This window comes from Lycorma delicatula, chromosome 1 (assembly GCF_047948215.1).
Source record: "Lycorma delicatula isolate Av1 chromosome 1, ASM4794821v1, whole genome shotgun sequence".
NCBI lineage: Eukaryota > Metazoa > Arthropoda > Insecta > Hemiptera > Fulgoridae > Lycorma > Lycorma delicatula.
Window position 1 is genome coordinate 328,864,427 of NC_134455.1, and position 25,061 is coordinate 328,889,487.

General features: G+C 29.6%; 1 protein-coding gene across 1 annotated transcript in view; it reads right to left on the bottom strand.

The window, feature by feature from the left end:
• LOC142317880 (uncharacterized) overlaps positions 1 to 25,061 on the bottom strand; it is a 154,014-nt gene that overhangs the window by 43,840 nt on the left and 85,113 nt on the right. The window contains exons 8-9 of the mRNA XM_075354425.1: positions 22,383 to 22,826; positions 18,064 to 18,753 (exon numbers count right to left, since the gene is read on the bottom strand). Coding sequence (XP_075210540.1) covers positions 18,064 to 18,753; positions 22,383 to 22,826 — 1,134 coding nt within the window. The remainder of the gene's footprint in view (positions 1 to 18,063; positions 18,754 to 22,382; positions 22,827 to 25,061) is intronic.

The following is a 25,061-nucleotide window of genomic DNA, read 5'->3' on the forward strand; positions in this document are numbered from 1 at the left end:
CTGCAGTTGGGTTATTTGTAGAAACCGTGAACGACGTGCAATCATCACGGTTACTTAAAACTAAACAAATTAGAGTACTAGACGCGTTGAGGTCGATGTAGTTTGTAGAATTATTGAATTGTAGCAAAGAGGAATTCGTCGAAGAGTTACATGGCCAAGGAGTTGTTGCGTGTCGACCATTGAACACAAGATGAAACTGAGAATTTCTTCCCTCCGCGTCGTACGTCCTGACATTCAATAAATCGAAATGTCCGGAGAAAATTAAAGCAGAATTTCATAGATTGGATGTACGTTCTTTTATACAGACTCCACTGCGATGCTTTGAATGACAACGATTTGGACATACAGCGGCGAGATGTATCAGAAAACAAATCTGCATCTGTGGTGATCCATTGCATACTGAGGATCCATGAAAGAACCCACATGTATTCGTAAATTGTCTTGGACAACACTCTACGAGGTGCCTATATTGTCCTACTCATAAGAAGTAGCTATCAGGAAGTCAAAACGATACAAAAGGTTAGCTACTTGGAAGCTTGGAAGATTATTATTTGAACGCCAAAGGTTGCGTTATATGCGCAGGTTGCTGCAGATCCTGTAGCTTCGAAGAGCATATTATCGAAAATAGCACCGGTCCTTGCAAATATGGTTGAACAAATCATTTATAAAAAAACAGAGACGACCTTCACGAGGAAATAGTCCAAAGCCGACGCAGAAGAAAGCAGAAATTTCCCAAAAAATGACCGAAAAATTAGCCTACCACTAGACGTACATATGTATATAAGCCAAACGAAGGAAAAACGAGAAAAAGCGTGAGCCAACTGCATCTAAGGTAAAAGTTCACTTAGATAAAAACTCATTTAGGGATCCGCGAAACCAGAGATATTAAAAAAAGATTTTGAAAAACCAACGATGGAGCCTTCAAAATCATGGAAGTTTTAGCTGACGTAGGGAGAGACGTTAGGCCGCCCCACATGTTCTAGCGGTGAGTTCATTCAGTCTGGACTGTGATGTGCTTCTGACTGCGCCAATGGAGCCGGTGTCATCCGATGACGCCAGCAGGAGATCCTCAGACTTCGGCGGATGATCTGAAGACTCCATCTCCGAGGCCTCAGATACTTTTGATTTCGACATCGAGGCCTTTAGGAAGATGAAAAAAAGAAGCAAAAAAGGATGGTGTAAAGAGAAATCAAGGTGATAGAATTGAAGAAGAGATAGATTGTATGTTTCCATGAGAAATTTTATAATGAAAGGTTTATTTTTAATTTTTCATTAACATGATAGTTTTGATATGTTTTTGATGTTTAAAAGTGATCTGTATGATCTCAGTGGATAGGACAGTTTACACGTTTATCAACAGAGAAGTGTTGTTTGATAATTTTTTACAGAATTTCATAAGAAATGGTTAGAAAGGTTTTAAAATACAAGGGCCTTTACACGCTTGGAGATATTAATGATTTTTATCAAAAACTGATTTCTGTATTTCAGAATTCTTACGATAACTCACAAATTAATTCATGTGACAATCCCTTCTCTAATCTCAGAAATAAGTCCTAGATGTTTAAACAGATACTCCCGTTCAAATAATACTTATAGAACTGACAACAAAATGAGGAATAGGGTTACTAAAATAAGAGATCGTAAACATAATTATTTTAAAAATAAGTAGGTAATATTTTAATAATTTAAAAATTGCTATTTTAATAAGTTACTATTTTAAGAATAAAAATTATATTAAGTATTAGATACTAAGAAACAATATAATGAAATTAAAACTAAAAATTCATGATATGAAATTTAATAACTACTATCTCAGTAAGATACACACACATATAGCAACTATAATATTTTTTGTGTGTACTTCTAGTTCCAGTCTACTCTAATTATTCCAATCAGTTTTAAGTTTATTAAATGGATGACGATTTTATTTCATAATAAAATTTGTTTTAAATAATGCAACTGCATTATTTACCGAAATTTTTATTAAAAAAAATTATACAGCAAACAGGCTGAGGCTTTACCATTGCGAAATATTTTTTTTTATCGTTTTTTATTTGGGCATCGATTTCCAGGTGATTCCCTTGTCACATATTAAAAAAAAAAAAAAAAAACAGAATAAAATCACTAGTAAAATCGGTAGATGTAATCCTCATATTTTATTAAAATACAAACGTAACGTAACATGAAACATTTAAACAAAACGCACACGTATAACACCAACAGAGTGTAAAAGGCCCTGATATTTATACAAAAATAAAAATAAAACATTAAATACACAGTAAAGTAAAATACACAAAAATGCTGGAAAATACTATGCAAATTTGTGAATATACCATGTATATTTAAATTTATACACAAGTTTGAATGTAAAGTGCCTTTATATAGAGAATTTTCAGTCAAACATATGGCTACGGCCACCTAAGCGTTTTTTGAAACCTTGGGTGCTTGTTTGTTGAGTGCATAAAACATTAGGTGTTGCTGGTTTTTAAGCTGCGCTTGAAAAACCTTGCAGCTTGAAAACAAGCAACAAAATATAGACAAGCTGCTGAAGCAAAGATGTAGTCAGACGCAGTTTTTCCCCGCTGGCGTTTTTCTTGTCCGTCGCGTTCTCAAGATCACCCGCTGGCAAATACAACCAGACCTATTTTTCAAACCGGTTTCACGCGCATGTGGCCACTCACATGCGCGTGAAAACACTACGCTGCAGATCACTGTTTCTGTTGTTGCTATATTCGTTTGTTCTCTTCTACAGTTTTGATATTTAAAATAATTATATCGTGGAATACACTAGGATAGTGAGCTTATCATTCTTTAAATTGAAAAATATCCATATTTTTAGATGGAAGGCATACTTTCAAAACCTGTGAACTGAAAATAGATGCTTGAATGGGTGTAACTGAGAATGTTACTGTTGAAAAATGGGACCAGATAGAGGAAAATGCAAGATCTAATTTTGGTAAGTAGTAATACAAATTAAGTCTTATTTTTAAGTTACAAATTATAACTGAAGTTGTAAGTAGGTGATAGTTATAACCTACAAGAGGGTATTATAAAAAACTTACTAGTACACAATTTTAAAGAATTTGATACAAAATCATTACTTTTACTAGTTAGTAGCTTGTACTGTTTACTCGTAAAACTAAAGTTCCTATGTTGCAGTGTTACAAGATTTTGCCAGGGCACTGAACCTGCAGGAGAATGGAAAGTAATTTTTTAAATAATTGTCTCTGGTCTCAGCTTCAATATCGTTTCCTCTTGTTCCAACTACAAGAATACTTTCTAGTTGGCATGACAGGCTATCTTCAAAATTGTAACCATCTCGGTCGATGTTTTATGAAATTGTATTGCACACAGCATGATTGGTTAATGATGTCGGCTATACCAATATTAACATCAATTGGTTAATGAAAAATACGCCATTTATTTGCTAAAATGACAAATCTACATTCAACGCAATGCCATGCTCTGGATTGCCTATAGTTGGCAGCAACTCTTTGCTGCCAAGTCAGTGTCCTTGCAGGATACAGTCTCATGACATTTTCACACATAGCAAAAGCTTCTTCGTCAGCTACAAAAACTTAGGACAATGGTTGTCCAGATGGATCTCTAGGGAAAGGTTCAGGTTGTGGCAGGTTTAAAGTTTGTTGGCAACTTTTTTACCTAGCTCAGTTGTTTTCAATATACTTGAGTTTCCTTGCGGCATAAAGATCCTTCATCAATATATCGGAAATAATAATTAGAATTTACTACAGACAGTACAATAGAAAAAAATTTCTTGAGTTAAAATATTCACTCCCTGTTATTCACTATTTTATCATTCTTATATGTTTGCCACCATTCCTCCAAGCAGAGAGGGAAAGTGCCCTCGTATATTTTCGTATATTCACTACTTACGTTAATAAAAAATTATATTTATTATTTTGTGGAATTTTACAAATCAGAATGGCACAAGCAAGTATAGAGTACAATTATAAGAATGCTTTAAAACTGTAACAATACAAGTAAATAATTATGGTAATCTCAGACATACCTGGAAGTAATTCAAATAGGTATAATGGGCATCTACCTTTGAAAAAAATTATGAATATTCCATACAAAGAGAAAATTCCCTGACCTAGCAAATACATACATTGCACACAAAAAGGTCTAAATCTAACGTAGAGACTGGGAGATCTTTGTCTTAGTTCAAAGTTCAGTTGTAATACTTGTGGCTTCATTTTGTTTAGTGAAGTTTGTATTAATTTATTTCAATGAATATATTTAATAGTCTTTTAAACACGCGCGCGCACGCATACACACACACATGCATATATATATATATATATATATATATATATATATGTATATAAATATATAGCTGGGTATACCTACGCGACCTTTATTAACTTCAAACCGCTCCTCCTTCTTACATTATCTCTAAAATAATCGATAAAGTACTTAGAAACAAATAAATTTAGATTACAAATATATTATAAAAAATGGGTACGAGTTAGTAAATAAATTAAAAGACTTAAAAATTAATAATAAAATTAGGATGGTTAGCTATGATATTTGTAATATGTGTCCCATAGATAAAACTATTAGTATAATAAAAAGTAAATTAATACACTATCATGAAAATCCCTTATTTGTTGAAAATATTATTGTTATTATAAGAAATATATGCGAACAGAATTATTTTAAATTTTATGACAAATATTACACCCAGGAAAACACTCTACCGATGGGTTTTCCTTTGTCATCCATTTTATCTGAGGTTTATTTACAGGCGTTAGAAAGTAAAGTTGTTTACGGGATAACCCATACGCATGATATTTTATTATGGATAACATATGTTGACGATATTTTTGTAGACTATAATCCAGTCATACGTATATAACGAGCATTTAATAATTTTGAACAAATTAAACTCCTACTATAGTGAATTGAGATTTACGTTTGAAAATGATAATAATAAAAATATAAATTATTTAAATGTTAATACTGACATCAATAATAAAAATAATCAGTGTATAACTTCAGTATATAGGAAACCCACATTTAAAAAAACTACTATACAGAGATCTTCAAAGCACTCGTGGTCATACAAAATTAGTACTTACACAAACATGGCAAATAGAGCAATTAGTACACAAAGTATAATGAAAATAAAAATAAATTAAACAAAGAAATAGGTATTATAAAATAAATTGCTATATATAATTCATTGTTAGATAATATACATAATAAAAAAATGCCAAAAACTTAAAATAATACTCATTTAATACTATTAAACAGCATACAAAAAGTTGACAATATATATTTAAAATATGTATATACAGATAAAACAGTTCAACATATTCCTTAAAATAGTAATATTAAAAGTTTTAAATTTTAAATAAAATGAAATAAATAAATTAATGATACTTATGTTATATTTTGTGAAGTTTGAGATGTAATTTGAGATGAATATGTAGTGCAACTGATGATGCGAGTAAATCACAGAAGCGCTCCTGCATATATGATGAAATAAGGAAAGTCATACTACTTTATTCATTTATTCTGTACTTAGGTTGATATAAAATAAATATATTTGCATTAGTATAGATAAGAATGGTTCTTAAAATAATTGATTTTAAGAAAATTTTATATATATATATATATATATATTAAAAATATTATATTACGGGAATAAGTAAATGTGCTAAACTGCAGATAAAGTAAGGTTACTGCCAAAGCATTTATCTGGAAGTAACAAGGGAAATCATGATAAAAGTACAAAATTAATATTAAAAAATATGTGTTTAAAATCCACTTAAAACACGTTGATATATTTCTGAGTCACTCAACAAATATATTTTACTTTATATCATCTTTACAGACTGTACAACCAATTTAAATTATGTTACCTTTTTTTAATAATATCCACTTTGTTTTACACTATGTTGTAGCCTTTATTTAATACAATAATAATAATAATAATAAAATAATATTAATAATAATAATTAATTATTTTTAATTTGATTATGTGGACATTGATCTTTAAGGTCATTAGCCCTCGTCCCATTCATGAAAAAGAGAATAAAATCACCGGTAAGGTCGTAGGATCGTCAATTGAAAGGGTGCATTTTTATACTAACAAAAATATATTTAATATTGAAAAATTTAAATAAAACAGACACATAACATATAAGGATGTAAAAAGCCCCGACATTTACATAAAATCCAAAGATTAAGACAAAAACATTAAATACTCTTTCAAATAAAATTAAAAAAAAAAAGAATTTAAACAATACCATGTAGATTGTGAGAACTTTATACTCAGGTGCAAATGGAACTTACATATGGGGGATTCTCAGTCAACATAACATACACTAACTTTCATCTAAAACGGGTTTGTAATTCGTTGGCATGTAAGTAAGCAGTTATTATTTCTTCTTTGCCATTTTCCAAATCAGCAGCGATATTATTTCTTAATCCATGCGTCTTTCTAAAGTTTTTATATTGTTCATTCTTACATTTGATGCTTAACATTTAGTGATCTATCACATACACTGCACATTGGTCTTTCTCTTCGGTTAATAAATGTGAATGAATTTGTTGTTCGCGTGTGACCGATTCTGAGTCTGGTAAAACCATTTGTTCCTGACAATTCAGTTTTGCATTGTTCTTCAATTTATAGAGTAATTTTGATTGTATTCAGTTTCGTGTTTATTTTTCTCCCTTCATTAATCCACGTGTTTCTGTTAGTCATTATAAGATGATTTTTACGTCTGCTACTCGAATAGGAATCAGCCCATATTTTCACAAATTCTTGCCATTCTGGCGACTTCGTCTGCGCTTTCATTTCCTGAGACACCAGTATGCCCTGAAGTCCATGCAAAGATGCATCGCTGTCCCATTCGGTTTAATACATATAGAATGGAGAGGATATTTGCAATAAGTGCATCCTCATTGTTCTTGTTCCGAATAGCAATTAGTGCGGTTAAAGAGTCGGAACAAAAAAGCACTCTCTTTTCACAGAAATAGTCTTTGTAGCGGACAGCTTGCTGAATATCAATGAGCTCTGCATTATAAACACCTGCCACAGCTGTTTCAGTGAATGAGCTTAACTATTTGTGCATATAGAACATCCACCACCATATTCAGTTTTAGAATCATCAGTTAACATTTTCATAGTTATTAATGATTGTCGAAAATTCCTATTTTATGATCATTGCTGGTTTCTCACTTATTTTTCCATAATAGAGATCTAATTTTGGGCTTATAGATGGCAAAAGTCATGATATTATTTCTTTCGGAGAAATTGCTAATGTATTCCTTCTTTTGTTGCTAACTCACGATGCCGTCGTATTCCTGCTGGCCTGGAATAGATAGAGTGGTGTTTATATAAAGCAACCCGTGAATTATTATTAAAAGTTTATAATTTATGTGGGTAAGAAAGGCCCTCATACGTTTGATGCATATCTTAATAATAAGATTTCTTTCCTATAATGTAATGACATTATGCCCGCTTCACATATTAAACTTATCGGGCTTATGAAAGATCGGCGATTGAAAGCACCTGTAACGTATCTGATTCTGTTGTTATGTGTGTTTAACTTTCTTCGATGCGGCTTTCTAGCGGAAGAGTATGCAATACGTCCGTAATCGAGCTTCGATTGAACTACTGCTTTATATAGCCGAAGTAATGTCCCTTTATTTGAGTTCCAGTTGTGGTTTGATAAACGTTTAACAATCTGTAGAGCTTTTCTGCACCTAACACTCAAGCCCTTATATTTAGTCCCCAAGTAAGGAATTTATCTAACAGTAGACCTAAAATCTGTACATTATCTTTGTATTGAACTAGATAGTCATAAATGGTCAAAACCGGGCTATGAAGAGGAATTCTCTTCCTATAGAAGTATACGCAGCACGTTTTCTCTGGTGAAAAGTTTGAATCTGTTATGAATGTATTAAAAGTGTTTGAATTTCATATCTTTTGCGACTTCATTGAAGACGTTTATCGCTCTTTGTAATTTATACTTCACCTTAATTGTATTGCTACTGGCATATACGATTGCAAGATCATCGACGAAAAAACTTTCGCTAATTTCTCCAAGAATGGCTAATATCAGTTTATTAATGGCAATCGTAAACAAGGTACCGCTCCACGGCGAGCCCTGCTGTATGTCATTTTCTAATATTCTTTTTTTCTGACGAGTACTCATCATAAGCCTGTACTTGAAACAACAGCCGTTCATATAGTCGCCAAGTATTACCATTAAATTGCTACAAATACCCCATTCATGGAATTGAAGGATTATTCCACGCACCACGTCATCAAAAGCCTTCGGCAGATCGAAGAAGACTCCGACATAGTTGATCTTAGTGATGAAATTATTGTATGAGTTTACAGAATTTTCTAAGTAGATTATTTGGTCAGCAGTTGAATGATACTATCGAAATTCTGCCTGATGCGCGGATAAAGACCTTCTTTTTCTAAACTCAAAACGAGTCGATTGTTTATCATTTTTTCGCAGATTTTTCCAACATCACACCTCAAGGATATAGGACGGTAACTATTGGGATCGGTCAGATTTTTATCTTTTTTGAAATTGGAACAACGTGTGCTTTCTTCCACTATCGCTAGCATATTCCATCCAGCCACATCTAATTATGCAATTTCAGTAATCTAAGTTTTGCAGTGGTGCTTAGATGTCTGATCATTATGTAATGTATTTGGTCCGGACAAGTGCTGTATTATCTGTTTTCTCCAACGCTTTCACAAATTCGTTTATTTTGTAAAGTACATTGTATGAAAAATTCATTTTAGTTCCAAAATGTAGGTGATCCTCAAGGTTTTTTTTTTTATATTTGAAGCATTCGTCATAATTAGCCATTTTACTGGTTTCTTCGAAATTATTGGCAAATACTTGTAATTCAGCAATTTCGTTTGGAGTATCTATAAGGTCATATTCATATTGAACGCAAGTTACAGGGTAAAGTTTCAGATAGCTTTCACTTTCTTCCAAACGTCTGCTGCAGTCGTATTTCTGCTAATAAATGACACATATTTTTGCTAGGATCTTCTTTTTTTTAATCTGTCTTAAGTCTTTTTGCATACGCCCTATGTTTTTTAAAGAGAATTAAATTTTCCCATGTTGGATATTTCTTGTAAGCGTTATTTGTTTTTTGTTCTTTTTAATCGCTTCATTAATTGCATCATTCCACCACGGAAGGAATTGCGTCTTTAGTTTCCCGAATGTTCTTGGAATAAAACTGCTGGATCAATTTCATTAAAATTAAAATAATGCTGTAGTAGTGGTATATAAAGTTGTATATGTGAAAATTTGATGAATATTGGTCGAGTCGTTCGTTCTTCAATTTAAGGTCGACTACAGACTTTCTATATTGGTGTATTTTCCTTGCCCGCTTAGGCAGTGAGTCACAGTGGTTAGTTTAAACTTGATGCTTGTGTGTAGGGTCTATTCGTTATTTTTTATCATTTCATAAAATTAATATATTAAAAAATTCTACCAATAATAAAGATTCTATAATAATTAGTTATTTTATTTTGGTCACAGAAACGAGACAAAAATAATACGATATACTACAAATAGCCTATATAACTGTATGCAATTTTAAAACCGAGGAAAATAGTTTATCGTTTTTCATTAAGCAAGCGATACGGAAGATAAGGCTTCAAGGCGGAACATAAGGCTTCAAGGGTTCTTTAAAGACACCGTGTTTGCAGCAGCCGTATTACCGTCGGTTTCGTTACTTTATTTATTTATTTTTTATCCCCTATTTTTAGATTTAACTAGTAAAAAATAAAATGAAAATAAATAAACAATCTTATAAAATTTTGATTTAAAATGAAATTAATGTTTTTCTGCACTATTAATATTTTTGTTTTGTATAAAGGTCCTTTAAATATTCTTATACTACAATAAAATATATTACTGCCCAACGTACTTTTCTTTTTTAGAGAAACACGAAATAATATAAAATGTTTCAGTTATAATGTTAAATTGTTATAAAACATCTAACCATCTGGATGTGCGTAGTCCAGAACTTTCTTTGACGTTCTTTCTTTCCGTGATAATAAACCACTTTTTATCTTAATTTAAACTAAAATAAATATCTCTTTAAGTGAAGTTAACATTTATCTGAACTACTTAATGGGTTACATTAATAATCACTAAAAAAAAAAACACAATTTCAAATTAACCTTGACGATAACAAAAAGGTTGTCGGATAAAACTAAAACCAGTTTATTTACGTAGGCGGCAACTTTTACAGTCGCCTTTAAATAACTATTAATATTGCCACTATAATAACTATAGTAAAATAAAACAAATCGTTAATAAATATTATATTAGAATATTATGTTATTTAAGATATTTTTCCTAATTTACATATTTTTGCCTAATAAATTAGTTCAATACTAGATTTTATTTCTTACTTTACCTTGATAGAAGTAAACACACCCTTAATTACTCACCACTAATGCATTGGCCTTTAGGATATGAGAGTAGTTAAACAAAAATCCATTAAATTAATTACCAATGTAACGTGTATACTATTATAATTTCTAACGGTTTATTTTAATTTCTAATTTGAATTTCTTATTTGAATTTTATATATATTTATTTATTCTTTTTAGAACTTAATACCGCTATATGAAACTTTAGGAAGAGAAGTGACACAAAGGTCTGTTTGAAGAAATAGGTAGCTTAGCGACTTCACTACATAGAGAATGTGGAATTTTGACCTGAAATTTCTCGATGATAGAATTTTGATTTTGATGAGAAAAGACTGTTCATAAGTTGGATATCGACTTTAAATTATAAAAAAATAAAAGGATGGCAGGAAATTATTTATGGTCACTTTCAAGCACTTCGTAATTTTTAATTGCTACGTGTCTTCTGACAAATAGATTCTTTATAAGTAGATTTTTAATAATTCATACGAAAGTGAAATTTAAATTAGTATAATTTTAAGTCTTTTGAAATAAATACATTAAAGTCTCACTGTAACAAGATATTGCTTTCATAAAGCTCTTGTAATAATTGTTTTTTTTTATTTAATTGAATTATCGATATTTAAACAATTGGAACTACAAGTTACAATTAGTAATTAGTGTTGAATGGGAAATTTTAGTATCAAATATGAAGCAATCGTCGAGGAAAACTGATGGTATATACTTACCTCTATGCCGCGTACTATGAAGTCGAAAATTTCAATGTAAATTTATCGATAGATGTTTGTTATGGAAACCCGAGCGATGATCTGGAGTCGTACCTCTTTCATCGCGAATTTTGTAATTCGTGGAAATACAAGACGGTAAACAGTTTTGATAGAGTTGGGAAGAAATTTATTTGATGAAAATAAGAAAGTTAATGGATTGACTTTTCAGATTTTTGGAGAAGTATACAAATAAAAAATGTTTAGTCAGACTGAGATGTGAGCTCTTCGTAGTACTGCATTACAACTTGCGAGAAAGTTTCTTCAAAATTTCATTTGTAATTAAATTACACAATGGAGGTTTAAAAGATGACAAGATCAGAATTAAATTTATTATTTCATTTAAGGCAAAATACCTTGGCGATAGCAATAGCATGAATGTTTGTATGTCTTGTCTATGTTTGTACGTCTTCAGTAAATTCTAGGTTGTATATAACTTTGTGTGAGTAGAAACAGATTTGAAGTAATTCAGCAAATAATTCTACTTTTTCCTTACCACTTTTTACTCAATGTGGGTTTAACATTTTTGTGCAGTTTGAGTTATTTTGTATAATAATTAAAGCCAAATATATACCATAATATATACCAAGAAATATATACCATATATTTCTTGGAGAAATATATACCATATTTCTTTACTCCAAAAAATTCTTGTTAAAAGTAAAATAGTAAATATAGGTAATTCAAAGTAGTAGTTAATGCCTATGGCTGTCAGATTTAAAAATAGCGAACCATTGTAATGGTCCACTATTTTTTTCTGAATCGTTGTCTTAAGCCGGCTGGAGAAACGATTAAACTCTCCTTTACCTTCAGGTTTCTGGGATTGTTGCCGGCCAAGTTGTGAATTACGCTTTTCATGAAAAAGAAGGCTTATGTTAAGTTAGTCAATAGTTTTTTCTGAAACTGAAATTTCTAGGCGATACGGTCTCTAACCCCTCTTTCTAAAACTATCAAACAGCATATATTTACACCTAGAAATTTATAAAATTGGGTAAAATATCTTAACAGTTGTAAATTTTGATCCTCAAAATGGAAAAAAACTGGATAGTAACTAAGTGCAACTGCTGGTATTAGAGACTTGTTGGTTTGCTTCAATAAGCGCAGAGCTAGGTAGCCAATAGGAACGTGAGGAGGACAGCGAGGATGTTGGTTGAGGGCGGTGCTGGGCGCCAGCCTTCTGGGGCGGGTGGCGGGGGTGTCTCGACATTGTCGTCACAAATGTCTTCCATGGAACGCGTTCTTGCAGTCTGAGGCCGGCATAGCTGTGGGGGGTTAAGAAGAGTCCACATGTATATTGTATAAATTGATTGTAAATATAGTGTGAATGTGATGAGTAAATATTTGTATGAATGTGAGGTGTGCCTGTGATGCACGTGGTGCCGAGGTTGAGGCGTTACGTCGGAAGTGTTTCACATTTACGACGTAAAAAAAATCCGTAATAATTCATGTGACGAAAAATGAATATGGTTATAGATCAATTATTTCTACAACTATAAATTCAGAAAAATGTTTACGCTACATAAAGAATCAGGTTTAAAATTGTTGTCAGAATCATTCTAAAAATTTTTCGTTAAGGATTACATAAAATTATTTTTTCAGGCGTAAAAAAACATAATTTTTCATTAAATTTTCAAATATTATAGCCAATTTTTTTTATACTAGTTGCATAAAACAAAAAAGAAGAAATAGAAGGTAATATTAATGTTATAAGTTTTAATGTTTTAATAAAAACAAACATAAGGATTTTTTCAAAAATCATTAAAAACAGGACCGCTTTAAAAAGGAAGTAAAACTTTTCTGTAGACAATATTTTTGAAGGAATCACTAAGCTTAAACATTTTTTTACCTTGAAAATCCTTAAAACATCTTATATTTTTAAAAGAAAAAAATATGTTTTAGCGATTTTTATTAGAAACTATGATTCGAGTCATGCTTGAAATTTTTTACGCGCTACAAATATTCATAAACGGCTATTTAGAGCGGTTAGCCAGTAATTGCTTAAGTTAGGAAATAAATAGATTAAATGGCTGTAGATCAAATAAGTATATTAGAGATAATTGATTGCTAACACATCTCATGTTATAAGAAATTTATTGGTCTTCAAAATTTTAGTGTAATAAATCATTACTGGCTGTATGTAATTATTTATCTATATTTTAATTATTCTCAGGTCTAAACTAATTTCAAAAAAATTCTATTAAAAAAATAAAATTTTCAACAAAATGGCAATTTTCAAGGATTGTACAAAATACAAATTATAATAATAATATTATTATTTTTTTTGTTGTTTAGAAAGTAAGTTACAGTTAGAAATATTGGAAATTGGACCATATTTTTGCTAGGGATTATTTGCTCTTTTAATCAGAAATAATAATCTTATACAATCTTCAAAAATGAGGATATACTGAGTATAATTTATATTCTTTTACAACATACACCCGATGGACCAAATTCGATGATCCTTTTTATTATTGTATAGAGGAACTTCATTTGTGACTCCCACTTAAGTTTTTTTCTTATAACTTACGTGGAAAAATTTTTAAACAAGGCATTGTTTTGTTAGCATTGACATTTAGAAGATATTTTTCTTCTTTGAAAAGTAATAAAAATGGTCGTCACCATTTTTATTATCGATTGTTAGAACAAAATGATAGATATCCAGTGTCATTCTATTATTCAAAATAATATTTGGAAGAAAATTAGTCGGGAAATTACCGGATCCTTAATTCACATTCGGTAACGAACTATTTAAAACGCTCCTACGTTTCTTCACTTATTTTTATCAAGACATATTTTTTTTTTCTCCTTTATTTCTCGGAATCACCTCGGTTTTATATGTTATCAGAATTTTAGTAGTCCTATCCGTATTCAAATAAAACTAAAAAAATTAAAATAAAATAAATTTAAAAAGATAATAAAACTGACTTCAAAAACGTATTATAGCCTGAAACAATTTTTATATTTTAGAGAAATGTTTTTAAGTTTGTTAACTTTTAAGGATATTTTTTTATACAACAAATTTTTTTATACCCAGTGCATCTGTGACGTCGTTCATTGTCCTGAAAGGATTTTTTTCACTTTTATGAGAAAGGATTTTTTTCACTTTTCTGTTATGAGACTATTCTACCTTTCGACACTCTTAAAAGACCGATTAGGTTTTACTGTTGGTATTATCTAGTACGAAGCCATTGAAACTCATCAGTTAATTCAATCTCAACCAGTTTATATGAAAAGTTTCAAAAAGTAATTATGTATTTTAACATATACACACACATACACACACACACACATTAATAAGCATGTGATTATATATATATATATAAAGCCTGTACGTTATTTACAGATTTACAATAAAATATTCCCTTAATTATTTTCTTTACAGTATGAATGTAGACTACAAGACTGGAATAGACATTATTCTATTCTGACAATCCTGGATTTTGTACAGGTTGATTTTAAGTAATATTCAATATGAAATGGAGTAGGTTATGTTTAATGTACCTTTTATTTTACTGACTGGGTAAATGTTGCCACATAAATCATTATTTCACTTATGGTTTTACTTATTTCAATTTAAAAATTAGTTGCTGAATTGAAATATTGTACAGTAAGTAAATACACTAAGCTGCGCTTAATGTAGCGTTACTTACGGTATTTTTTTCTATATGTTGTCCTGTTTATATATGTAAGTATAACCGTGTCTTCCATGTTTATACATGGAAGTATGAAAGCATTATTTATTGCTCACGATTTCAGAGATTCGTTTACACTAACTAAATTACTTGTAATAAATATCGGTAATGATCTTGAAAAATGACTTTGAATCAGGGTTTTCTTTAATACCATATAATATTAGTTGATTTAATTATATGTAAACGTGTATTAGCCTATTACTTTTATAAAACTTTTCGTTGACAATAAAAATAAGGGTGATTGTTATTTATCTGTTCAATCAAATAAACGTTTGATTGTGTATTAATAAAAACTATAAAAGGATACAAAATAGATGCCTGATTAGTTATTATAAGCGTTCGAATAATAATTTAACTCTGACAAGTAACTTAGTATCTTAAAGTAATTAATTAAATGAGCATAATTTAAATTAAAATAAAATAAATTGTATTCGTAAAACATACAATAGATTTTAATAATTAATTACAACTAATGAATAAAAATTTATACAAAAATTGTATAATTATTATCGACCAGCAATATTCATAACAAAATATTCTTATGCAAAAAATAATTTAGCTTGATTGAAAAGTTACATTGTCACACTTTCATAATCAATGGATGTAAACTTTTTTAAAGAATTCATATTTTCAAAAAGAAAGTGATATTAAATATTTTGCAGTAACTTTCCCAGGAAATTAGCCAGGAGATTATTATACAACTTTAAACAAATAGACATTTTATCCCAGTGCATCTGTGACGTCGTTCATTGTTCCTGAAAGGATTTTTTTTCACTTTTATAGTTAATTTATTTCTGTTATGAGACTATTCTACCTTTCGACACTCTTATAAGTCCGATTAGGTTTTACTATTGGTATTATCTAGTACGAAGCCAATATAAGTACTAAGGTATAAGGTATGGTTACCTTATGAGCAGGATTCCACATTCACTCGATTTTATTACTTGTTCAATTCAGTATTGTTTCCTGCGTGTAGTAGTTAATAAAAATGTTTTTTTTTTAACTTTTTTTCTATGACTGTATTATAACGTTTTAATTATGTGACTGGAACGTATATCATAATGAGGGTCGTTATGAAAGAGATTATCATTATGATACAGGTGTTCAACCCATCAAAAGCCTACTCTTTAACCATTGACCAATCAGAAGCGGGAAATGTTTAATGAGCCAGCAGCTTTTTTTACACTGATTTTAATCCGATTTAGTAGTTAGCAAGTAGAGGTTAATTTGAAAGTACAGAAATAGGTAACTAGCTTTCTATATTACACTGTTTATCCTTTTGTTAATTATGCCATATTCTATGGAAGAAATATCTTTAACACCGATCGATATTAAAGAAAAGGCAGAACTTACGACTAATAAACTATTGCCACAAAAAGTAATTGTTTAATTTATTTTTTGAGAAATTAAAAAAGTATTCAGTAAATAATATATTTTATCAATCATTTAAATTAATAATCGCTACTGTTTCTTCAAATATGGTATACAACTCTGTACCATGGCCATTAATGCACTCTTCCAAAGTTTAAGACACTCGCCAAGGCTTGTGTCGAACTTACTTTGCATTCGTGCATCGGTGGCTATCATTAGAGGCTCGTTGCATAATGTATTTTTAGTTTAATACTACTTTATTCCAGTGTAATAATGGCTTATATTATATTATTGTTAATATTTTTTTTATTCGGATTATCAAAACGAACTTATGCTTTTTTAAAATAAACATTTTTGACTGAAATAGATATTGTTTGAAAATAGCCGATAACTAAATCCTGATGTACAAAACGTTCAAACCGACAGAGGACTAACAAAATAGATAAATTGTGCGGTTTTTTATTTGGAGCAGGACTTTTTTTTTAGAATGTTTTGTTCGTTTTGCATGGGCGTAAAATCTAGTAAGATTAACTAATCTGTAAGAAAGTGGTAATTATTTTTAGTTTTTTAAAAAATCTCTGTAATACAAAAATCGAAACTGCTAAGTTACTAGAAAAAATATTTGGGAATTAAACGGACTACCCTCAACTTTGTACCGTAATTATAAAATGAGTTGCAAAACTTCAAACTGGTTGGTAAAGATATAATGCGAATAGTGTAGGCTACAACATAGAATTTAAAACAATATTGTTAATGTGAAATAAAAATGTTCTTTGATCAATGTTGGGAAGAGGATCATAAAATAAAAAAAATAAAAAAATGATTAACTTTTTTTGTGCATCCAATAGTTTTCTATTTTATTTATTTATTTAATTTTATTTTAATCATGAAGCAAGAAACATTTTTAATTCTATGATTCACAAAGCGATATATTAGTAAAATTCACCTAGGGGTGGATGTTTTGTAATCCTATCATGAAATTAAAAACAAAATGTGAATATTTCCGCTAATTTCATGTTCAAAAACCTTTTGCAATTATATGACTGTACAATAAACTAGAAAATTTTGAAAAATCTTTAACAATCTTTGTTAAAGGGAACTTCATCTCCCCCTTAGCGCTTTTATCAGAAGTATAATTTACAACTGACCCAACTGACAAAGTAAACCCAATTGACAAAGTAAAAAAAGAATCTGAAGGTTTCGTCAAAATTGGTAGAGCCGATTTTTTAGTCATCAATTACAAATAAACAAACAGAGAAGATAAGAACGTCTATAAATACAAGAATGTTCATTTTTCACAAAAAAAAAAATATATAAATGGGTTACAATTTATTCCATAATATTGTAATTTCATTGGTTCGGGCATTGTCTCGTAACCGAGAAAATTTTGAAAAAAATATAATTCATTGATAGATTAGGAGACCTAAAGAAAAGTTTAAAATACCAAAATTTGTTACGCTATTTCGGATTAGTAGGATTAGTAAAAAACATCTTAATGAGGTTTCAAAAATGAGCTAAAAATGCTTTTTAACTAAATTGTAAGTTAATAGATTAACTGGCTAATATAAAAATCATAGTATTAGATGAAATAACCCACCCACAAACACAACACTAAAATAATGGTAAAATTATTTTAATTTAATAACGGTTTATAATTTATGGTAAGAGAAATAATACACAGAAATAAGAATATAAATTAATGGTGTTTATTTATATAAAAAAAAAAACTTACAAAACTATTTTATTGGTGTTTTAGTTTGTTAAAATTCTGATTTATACAGTTTTTGTTTTACCAATAATGGGTATAAGCATATTGCTTAGTGTGATGAACAGCAGCCAAATGTGCTGCTTTAGCATGAGCAACTTCAGGAGTATCAGTTACTGGTACAGGAGCGTAATGATGAGGATAACCTGAATATCCTTGGTATCCAAGACGGGATTTTGTGTCATGAACTGCGGCTAAGTGAGCTGCTTTTGCGGCGGCAACTTCGGGAGTATCTTTAACAGGAACAGGTACGTGATAAGTTTGGTACGAGTGGTGATCTGCTGAGTGCGGGTAGTATCCGTAACCGTGATAAGCACTTCCGTGATAAGCTCTAGCTTTCGCTTCGTTTACAGCAGCAAAATGAGCCACTTTAGCGGCAGATACTTCTGGTGTATCCGTGACCGGAACCGGAACGTGGTAGGAATGTGCTGATGGGTACGGGTAGTGACTTCCATATTGGGAATATGCGTAAGAATGACTGTGAGCGTGTGCTATTTTGGCCTTGGCTTCGTTTACGGCTGCAAAGTGGGCGGCTTTAGCGGCTGCTACTTCAGGTGTATCTTTGACCTGCACCGGAAGGTAGTAAGAGTAATGCGAATGTGTTGGCGCGTAAGGAACGTAACTTGCTCCTTGTGGGTACGGATAATGGTTGATCAGAGCATCTCTGGCTTTAGTCTCAGCTACAGCGTGAAGATGTGCTGCTCTAGCTACTTGAACCTGCACAAACAAAACAAATTAAATGAAGCAGACTTCTTAAGCAAAGAATTATATAAAAGAGATTTACGAGTATTTACTTGGAAGTAAATACTCGTAAGTATAGTTTACTTCCAAGTATTTACTTAGTGACTTATTTGCTTAAATACATCTGTTTTAAATTCAAGCTGCTCCAGATTTCTTTTTGTTCTTGGTAAATTTTTAAAATCACTATCTATTGCGCAAAAAAAATTCGTTGATGATCAACAGATTATGAACTATTGTCAGCTGTAGAAGTACAGAAAATTAAATGTAGAACTTAACTAGAAAACCTCAGTTAAGTTGATAATGAACCACAATAATGCCTTGTTAAGGCCATAATGGTTTTACCCAATTAATTTAGGATTGGCTGCTTAGTGTAATCGATTTAAAATTAAAGGCACTTTTGTTATCAAAAATTTATATGCTTTATAACATATAAATTCTGATATTTCTTAAAACCTCCAACATACGTACATAGATTAGTGACCACTACGTAGATTATTTTAATATACTAATTAGAGGTATTAGTCGTACATGATTAATTATATTCTAACTACGATAATAAGATAATATATTGTTACAAAATAAAATAATAAAGTTCACGCTTTAATTGCACCGGAGTGCGTAAAAGCATTAAGACTTTTACTCTGAAAATATCAGAAGGGTGTGTAGCAATTTGTGGCGCTGTCGGTAGACACACCTTCTTACCTATCACAGCTGTTTACGTGAACATCCACATCGTGAACTGCTATACATCACATATTGAAGAACGAAATAGTGTGCCATCTCAGAAATTAGTTTTGGAATCTTTAAATCGTTTTTTAAAACAATATTTTTTGCATGACAGAAATTAGTAGGGTCATTTCTGTAGAAGATTTTATTATTTCATATAAATTACTTTTTTGTATGAAAGGAATGAGAAAAAATAAATAATCAAAAATTCTACATCGAAGAAGAGTTTGAGGCTATTTTTTTTCTACTGCAATTGCCCCTTAGATAATATTTTTCATCGATCTGACATATCTTCTATGATCAGGGAAATAGATACAAAGTTATGATGAAATCCGATAAATGAAGAATTTTGGGTAAACACATAATCAAACACGAAATGGCCGGTTTTCTAAATTATCAATAATAATTTACATCAGCAAATAAATATGAAAATAGATAGGACCTCCTGTAAACGTAATGGAAAGATTTCTTATTTTTCTCCATGTCTGAGCATTTTGAATAAATTTTCAGAAATCAATTTTTCAGTTAATAAAAAAAAATTGTTTTAACAAAAACGTCGCACAAGAGAGAATGAGAAACAAATACTCGTATTTAATAAAATTAATACAACCCAAAGTATTTTAGTTATTTTTTAATAAATTCAAAAATAATATGTAATGAGTTAAAAAGAACTCAGTTGAATTTAACTTACTTAAATATTTAAAAAAATAAATTATACATGTAACAGAATTTAGATTAAAAGTTAAATACTCTAATTATTTCAGACTTTTACCTTCGTTAGCTAACAAGTGAATTCAATATATCAGTAAAACTGATAATAATTTTTAAATCTATTTCATACGATAAAAATTTTAGCATTCTCATCTTCTTTGATGGTAGCTCCTTTGAAAGCCAAATTGGCTTGAGTGAGAAAATAAAAAATATTGATTATATGTACCTTTTTTTTCTCTTTTATAATTTTGATTCTGAACATTTAACTGATGTTTCCTTTTCTATTTATTTGTATTAACTTAATTTAAATGTTTTTGTATAATATTTATACGAGTATATTTACAATAGATTTATATTTATAATGTGTAGTATTTCATATTTTTAATGTACGAGTATGTATTGTATTTGTGTAACGTCTTAGTAATGAATAATTATGTGATGTGTGATAATATTTCTTATTATATTTTTGTAACTAGTATTTATAAACATGCATTTAGTGATTTGTTATTTTCATAGTAATTCTTTCAACATATTTTTTTAATTGCATTTCTTCAAGTCTCTCATGTTATATGTAATCTATTTATTTGTTTAAAATTGTTAGCCCGATTACCTCAGGTGTTGATTTACCGATCTCAGCGAAATTTATATCTTTTTGTGTTTTGTTTTATGTTTTAACTATTTTTAAGTATATTTCTAAACTTTACTTAAAATTGTACTTGAGCCTAGAATCATATGATCTCTGAAATTTTCAAATTTTCAAATTATAACGTTTTTCTATTAAGAGGTTCATAAAGAAATATTATAAATCCTACGTAATACTATTTCTAATGGAGCCAATATATATTCTTGTGCAAAACTATTAATTTGACGTCACTTCTGATGATTCAATCATAAAAAAGAAAAATAATCTTTTTGTTGATATATTTTGTAAAACGTTTAATTGACAGAAGTTTTGTGCCATTTTTGCCTAAATATTTGTTTGATTTAACTTATCTTTTTGATCTACATATTTGTATAAGTATTTTATTGCGTCTGCGTGTTTTCTTGGCCTACTATAACAACTGTTGTTTTCTGTTAATTAAATGTAAGTATGAATTTTGATTGTATTATTACTGATTAATATGTGACAGTTAAATTTCGGTTTTCTGAATACTGTTTTTATATTAATATTTTTTATGTTTTTTACTAATAATTAGATTAAATAAAAACGTTTTTTAAGCGGCAATTTACGTGCATGGAAATTATAAAGTCTACAATCAACAAAACAATTTTTATTAACCCTGCTAATTGTGGCTCTAGCATTCATTCATCTGAAGCGTATCGTTCAATATCGTTCATAGTAAGTTAATAAACGAAACAAATATATCTTTCGTCAATATAAAAATGTTCATCTTTTTTGGGCGTTAGCTTTTCTCCCTTTTTTATTTTAATATTAATTATTCAACGAAAGATTTTATTATTGAAATATAAATTGTTTTATTATAAAATACTGTGATAACTATTTTTATAGTAAAACACAATGTATTTTGGTAAATTATTTACAGAAGGTTAGAACTTTATTGAACTCTTAAATTCATGAAGTAAAAAAAAAAAAAAAATAATAATAAAAGTTATTTAATTTTTAGGAAGGTATGTTATCAAATATTTGATGACTTGATTGAAGCATTGTACTACTTGCTTGCAGTATCTTAAATAAATGACATAAAACTCTCGAGATAAAATATTAACAGTGAGAGTACATTTTTATGCGCTCCCTGTAGTTTTTCTTAACGTGCATTTTTATGCATTAGTTAAGTTAGTTTTTACTCCGGGTACAAATGTCGTTTGTTATTTAAAGATTACACAAATATGATATCAATTTATTTTAAAATTATCATTAGAATTTATAGGTTTATATATATATATATTAAAACTATTTTATATAATAAATTATTTTTTCTTTAGAAAGTTTAGATTAATCTGTTAAAAAAAAGTTGCATTATTTTCTCTCGAAATTGAGGAAATAACTGATGTAGCAACATGCTAAATCAATTAGTGCAGACTCCATTTTTATTTAAAAGCATATGCAATGTCTTAAAACAGTTGAATGAAAGTTATACACAAACGGGTGTACCAGAAATAACTCACGTTATAAATTAACATCTATTTACAGTAGAACTGACAATTACCTCAGGTGTATCTACTCCAGGAATTAAACCTGCTTCGTAAACTGTCGGATGACGACGATAAGGTACAGGTACAGGAGCTGGATGAGCAACGGGAACTGCGTGCGGTGCTGAATGAGCGACCGCTACAGGATGATGGACTGGAGCGTGATGTACGGCAGCGGCGTGAGATAACGGGCCTGAGGGATCGTTTGTTGCCACAACTCGGAATCCGTGGTGGGGATCAGCGACGTAATGAGCGGTTTGAATGATTCCGTTAGCATCAATGTAAGAGTACTCTCCTCTTACGACACCATCAGCTGTTTTGGTTTCGGCCTTGGAAGATGGGCCGCCTGCATAACCGTAGCTGTACTGACCTAACTCATCCTGAGCGTGGTACTGGGTGGAAACTGTTGCGTGATGGACTGAACTCCTCGCTAATGCGAGTACCGTCAGTAAAACTGACACCTGAAACAAAAAATTATCGTATTTCGTCAATTAGTAAAAATAAATTTTTAAATTTCAGAAATTAAGCAGAAAAAAAACAGTTACTCCTTAATCCTTACACGTAATGTAGCGAGTAATTTTTATTTTTATATCTTTGGAACTGTTTATTTATACGTTAATGTAATTCCTAATATCTTACGTCAAAAACTTATTACTTCGCATAGACAACTAATTTCCGTCATTTATCTAAAGAGCCTATTAAATTAATACGATTAATTCTTAATTAAAATGTAAGTATTTTACAAGGTCAAAATATAACGTTGCTTTATTTAATCGCAAAGTAATTCTATCTAAACCTATGGAAGGTTAAAATAAACCGGGTAGGTTCATCGAAAATAAGATCATGTCAATCGTACAGAGATGAAAGTCTTTAATTACGAATTATTTATAATTTGAAAGACATAAAATTGAAGTAGGTGCTATAATAATTATTATGACCTTGGTATTTACAATTATATAATAATATATAAATCTGGTATTAAGGAAACTGTTATAATGTAAAGATTTTAAATTGACTGATTGAGGCTTATACTACTTTTATTAAATACTCTACATGTACACCATATACAAATCCATTAATTTTATATTAGTCATTATAGGTATTTTGCGATCAATATATTTATTTTTAGTGATAGTAATAAAAACTGACCTTGATTTTAATACTACTTTAGTTGATACAACAACCATGACACTCGTTTCAAAAATTATTTGTTATATTTACATTCCTTAACGTAAATTTTAACTACAAAAGATAATTTTAACTTCGTAATTGTGTTGTATACTGTATCTGTATACATAAGCTTTCACGCGGTTTTTATTTAATTTTTTTTTTAATAATAAATGAGAATTGCTGAAAAAAATTAATATTTAAAAATATTTATCAATTAATAATAATACAATTATATATATCTTCCAGAAGAATTAATTAACATAACACATTTAAACTGCACTTAAATAATGTTATTTTGTATATAATTCATCGGTTTTTGCAAAGAAGGGCTTGTTTTTGGAGGAATATTTAATTCTATCATAAATGAAATTATGGTAAATGAATTAAGCTGATGGATTATTAAACATTGTACTCATTATAAGCAGACCGAATAATATGAACAAAATGAATCACAATTAATTGAAATTTGTGTGAATCGTTGGTGGTCTTCATGGAGCTAAACCTAGCGATTGTTTTTCAAAGATAAAAAAATTAAAGATCCTTAACATTTATTTATACGTAATAATCATAATGCAGTTTTGTTTGAAACATAAAAAGGTTTTGTACATAAAATCTATTATTTATTAATAAGTAAACTAAAATTAATAAAAAAATCAATCATTTAATTCGGTAGTTGATAATAATATACATTAACATAATCTAGTTGTATTTTTTTTTAGATTATTGTTAAACCGATCATAAAATTAATATATATCTCGGCTGTCTGGTATTTCCAGTTATATTTATCAAATCATTAGGCATAGGCTTACACCTGAAGGCCTTATGGAATGTTTTTCAACCTTCATATTGTATTACACTAAGTAGTTTTACTAGGAAGCAGTGTTATAAATCCGTTACATATAAAAACTAACTGACACCAAGTGTTCAATGCAGTCCAGGAAAAGGGTGTGGCAGTAAAGAAATTATTAAGTTGTTATTAAAGTAACTCAAATAAAATTTTTAATTCATATTCAAAAAATCAATTATTTATATTACAGCACATAGTCATAAATTTATTTTGTGTAGTTTATTTCTTCCTATATAAATACCAAGATGGTAATTTCTTGATAATTTGAGTTGTAAATGAACCATTTGTATGAAAAATTTGTTTAAGAAGACCTCGGTTAAAAACAAAATTTACGAGTTCATTTGATAGTTATCCTCTTAAAGTATAACACTGTTGTTATATCAAGTATATTGCTAAAATAGTATTTTTATTTCACGAAAAAGATTCTAGATAACTTTATTATAATTTATTAAAACTCTGTAGAGAATATTTTATATAAAATAATATTTCCACATACAACAATTTTTAATGTAAATATCCAAACGTTTTCGGAGTCGCCTCTCCATCATCAGGGATTGTATGAAGCTATTAAATTTAATATTCGTGTATATAATTTTTTATGTATAATTATAATTAAAATGAAGTTAAAATTGTTATTTTCATAATAGTCGATTGTCAAATAATAAAATAAGTTATTCGT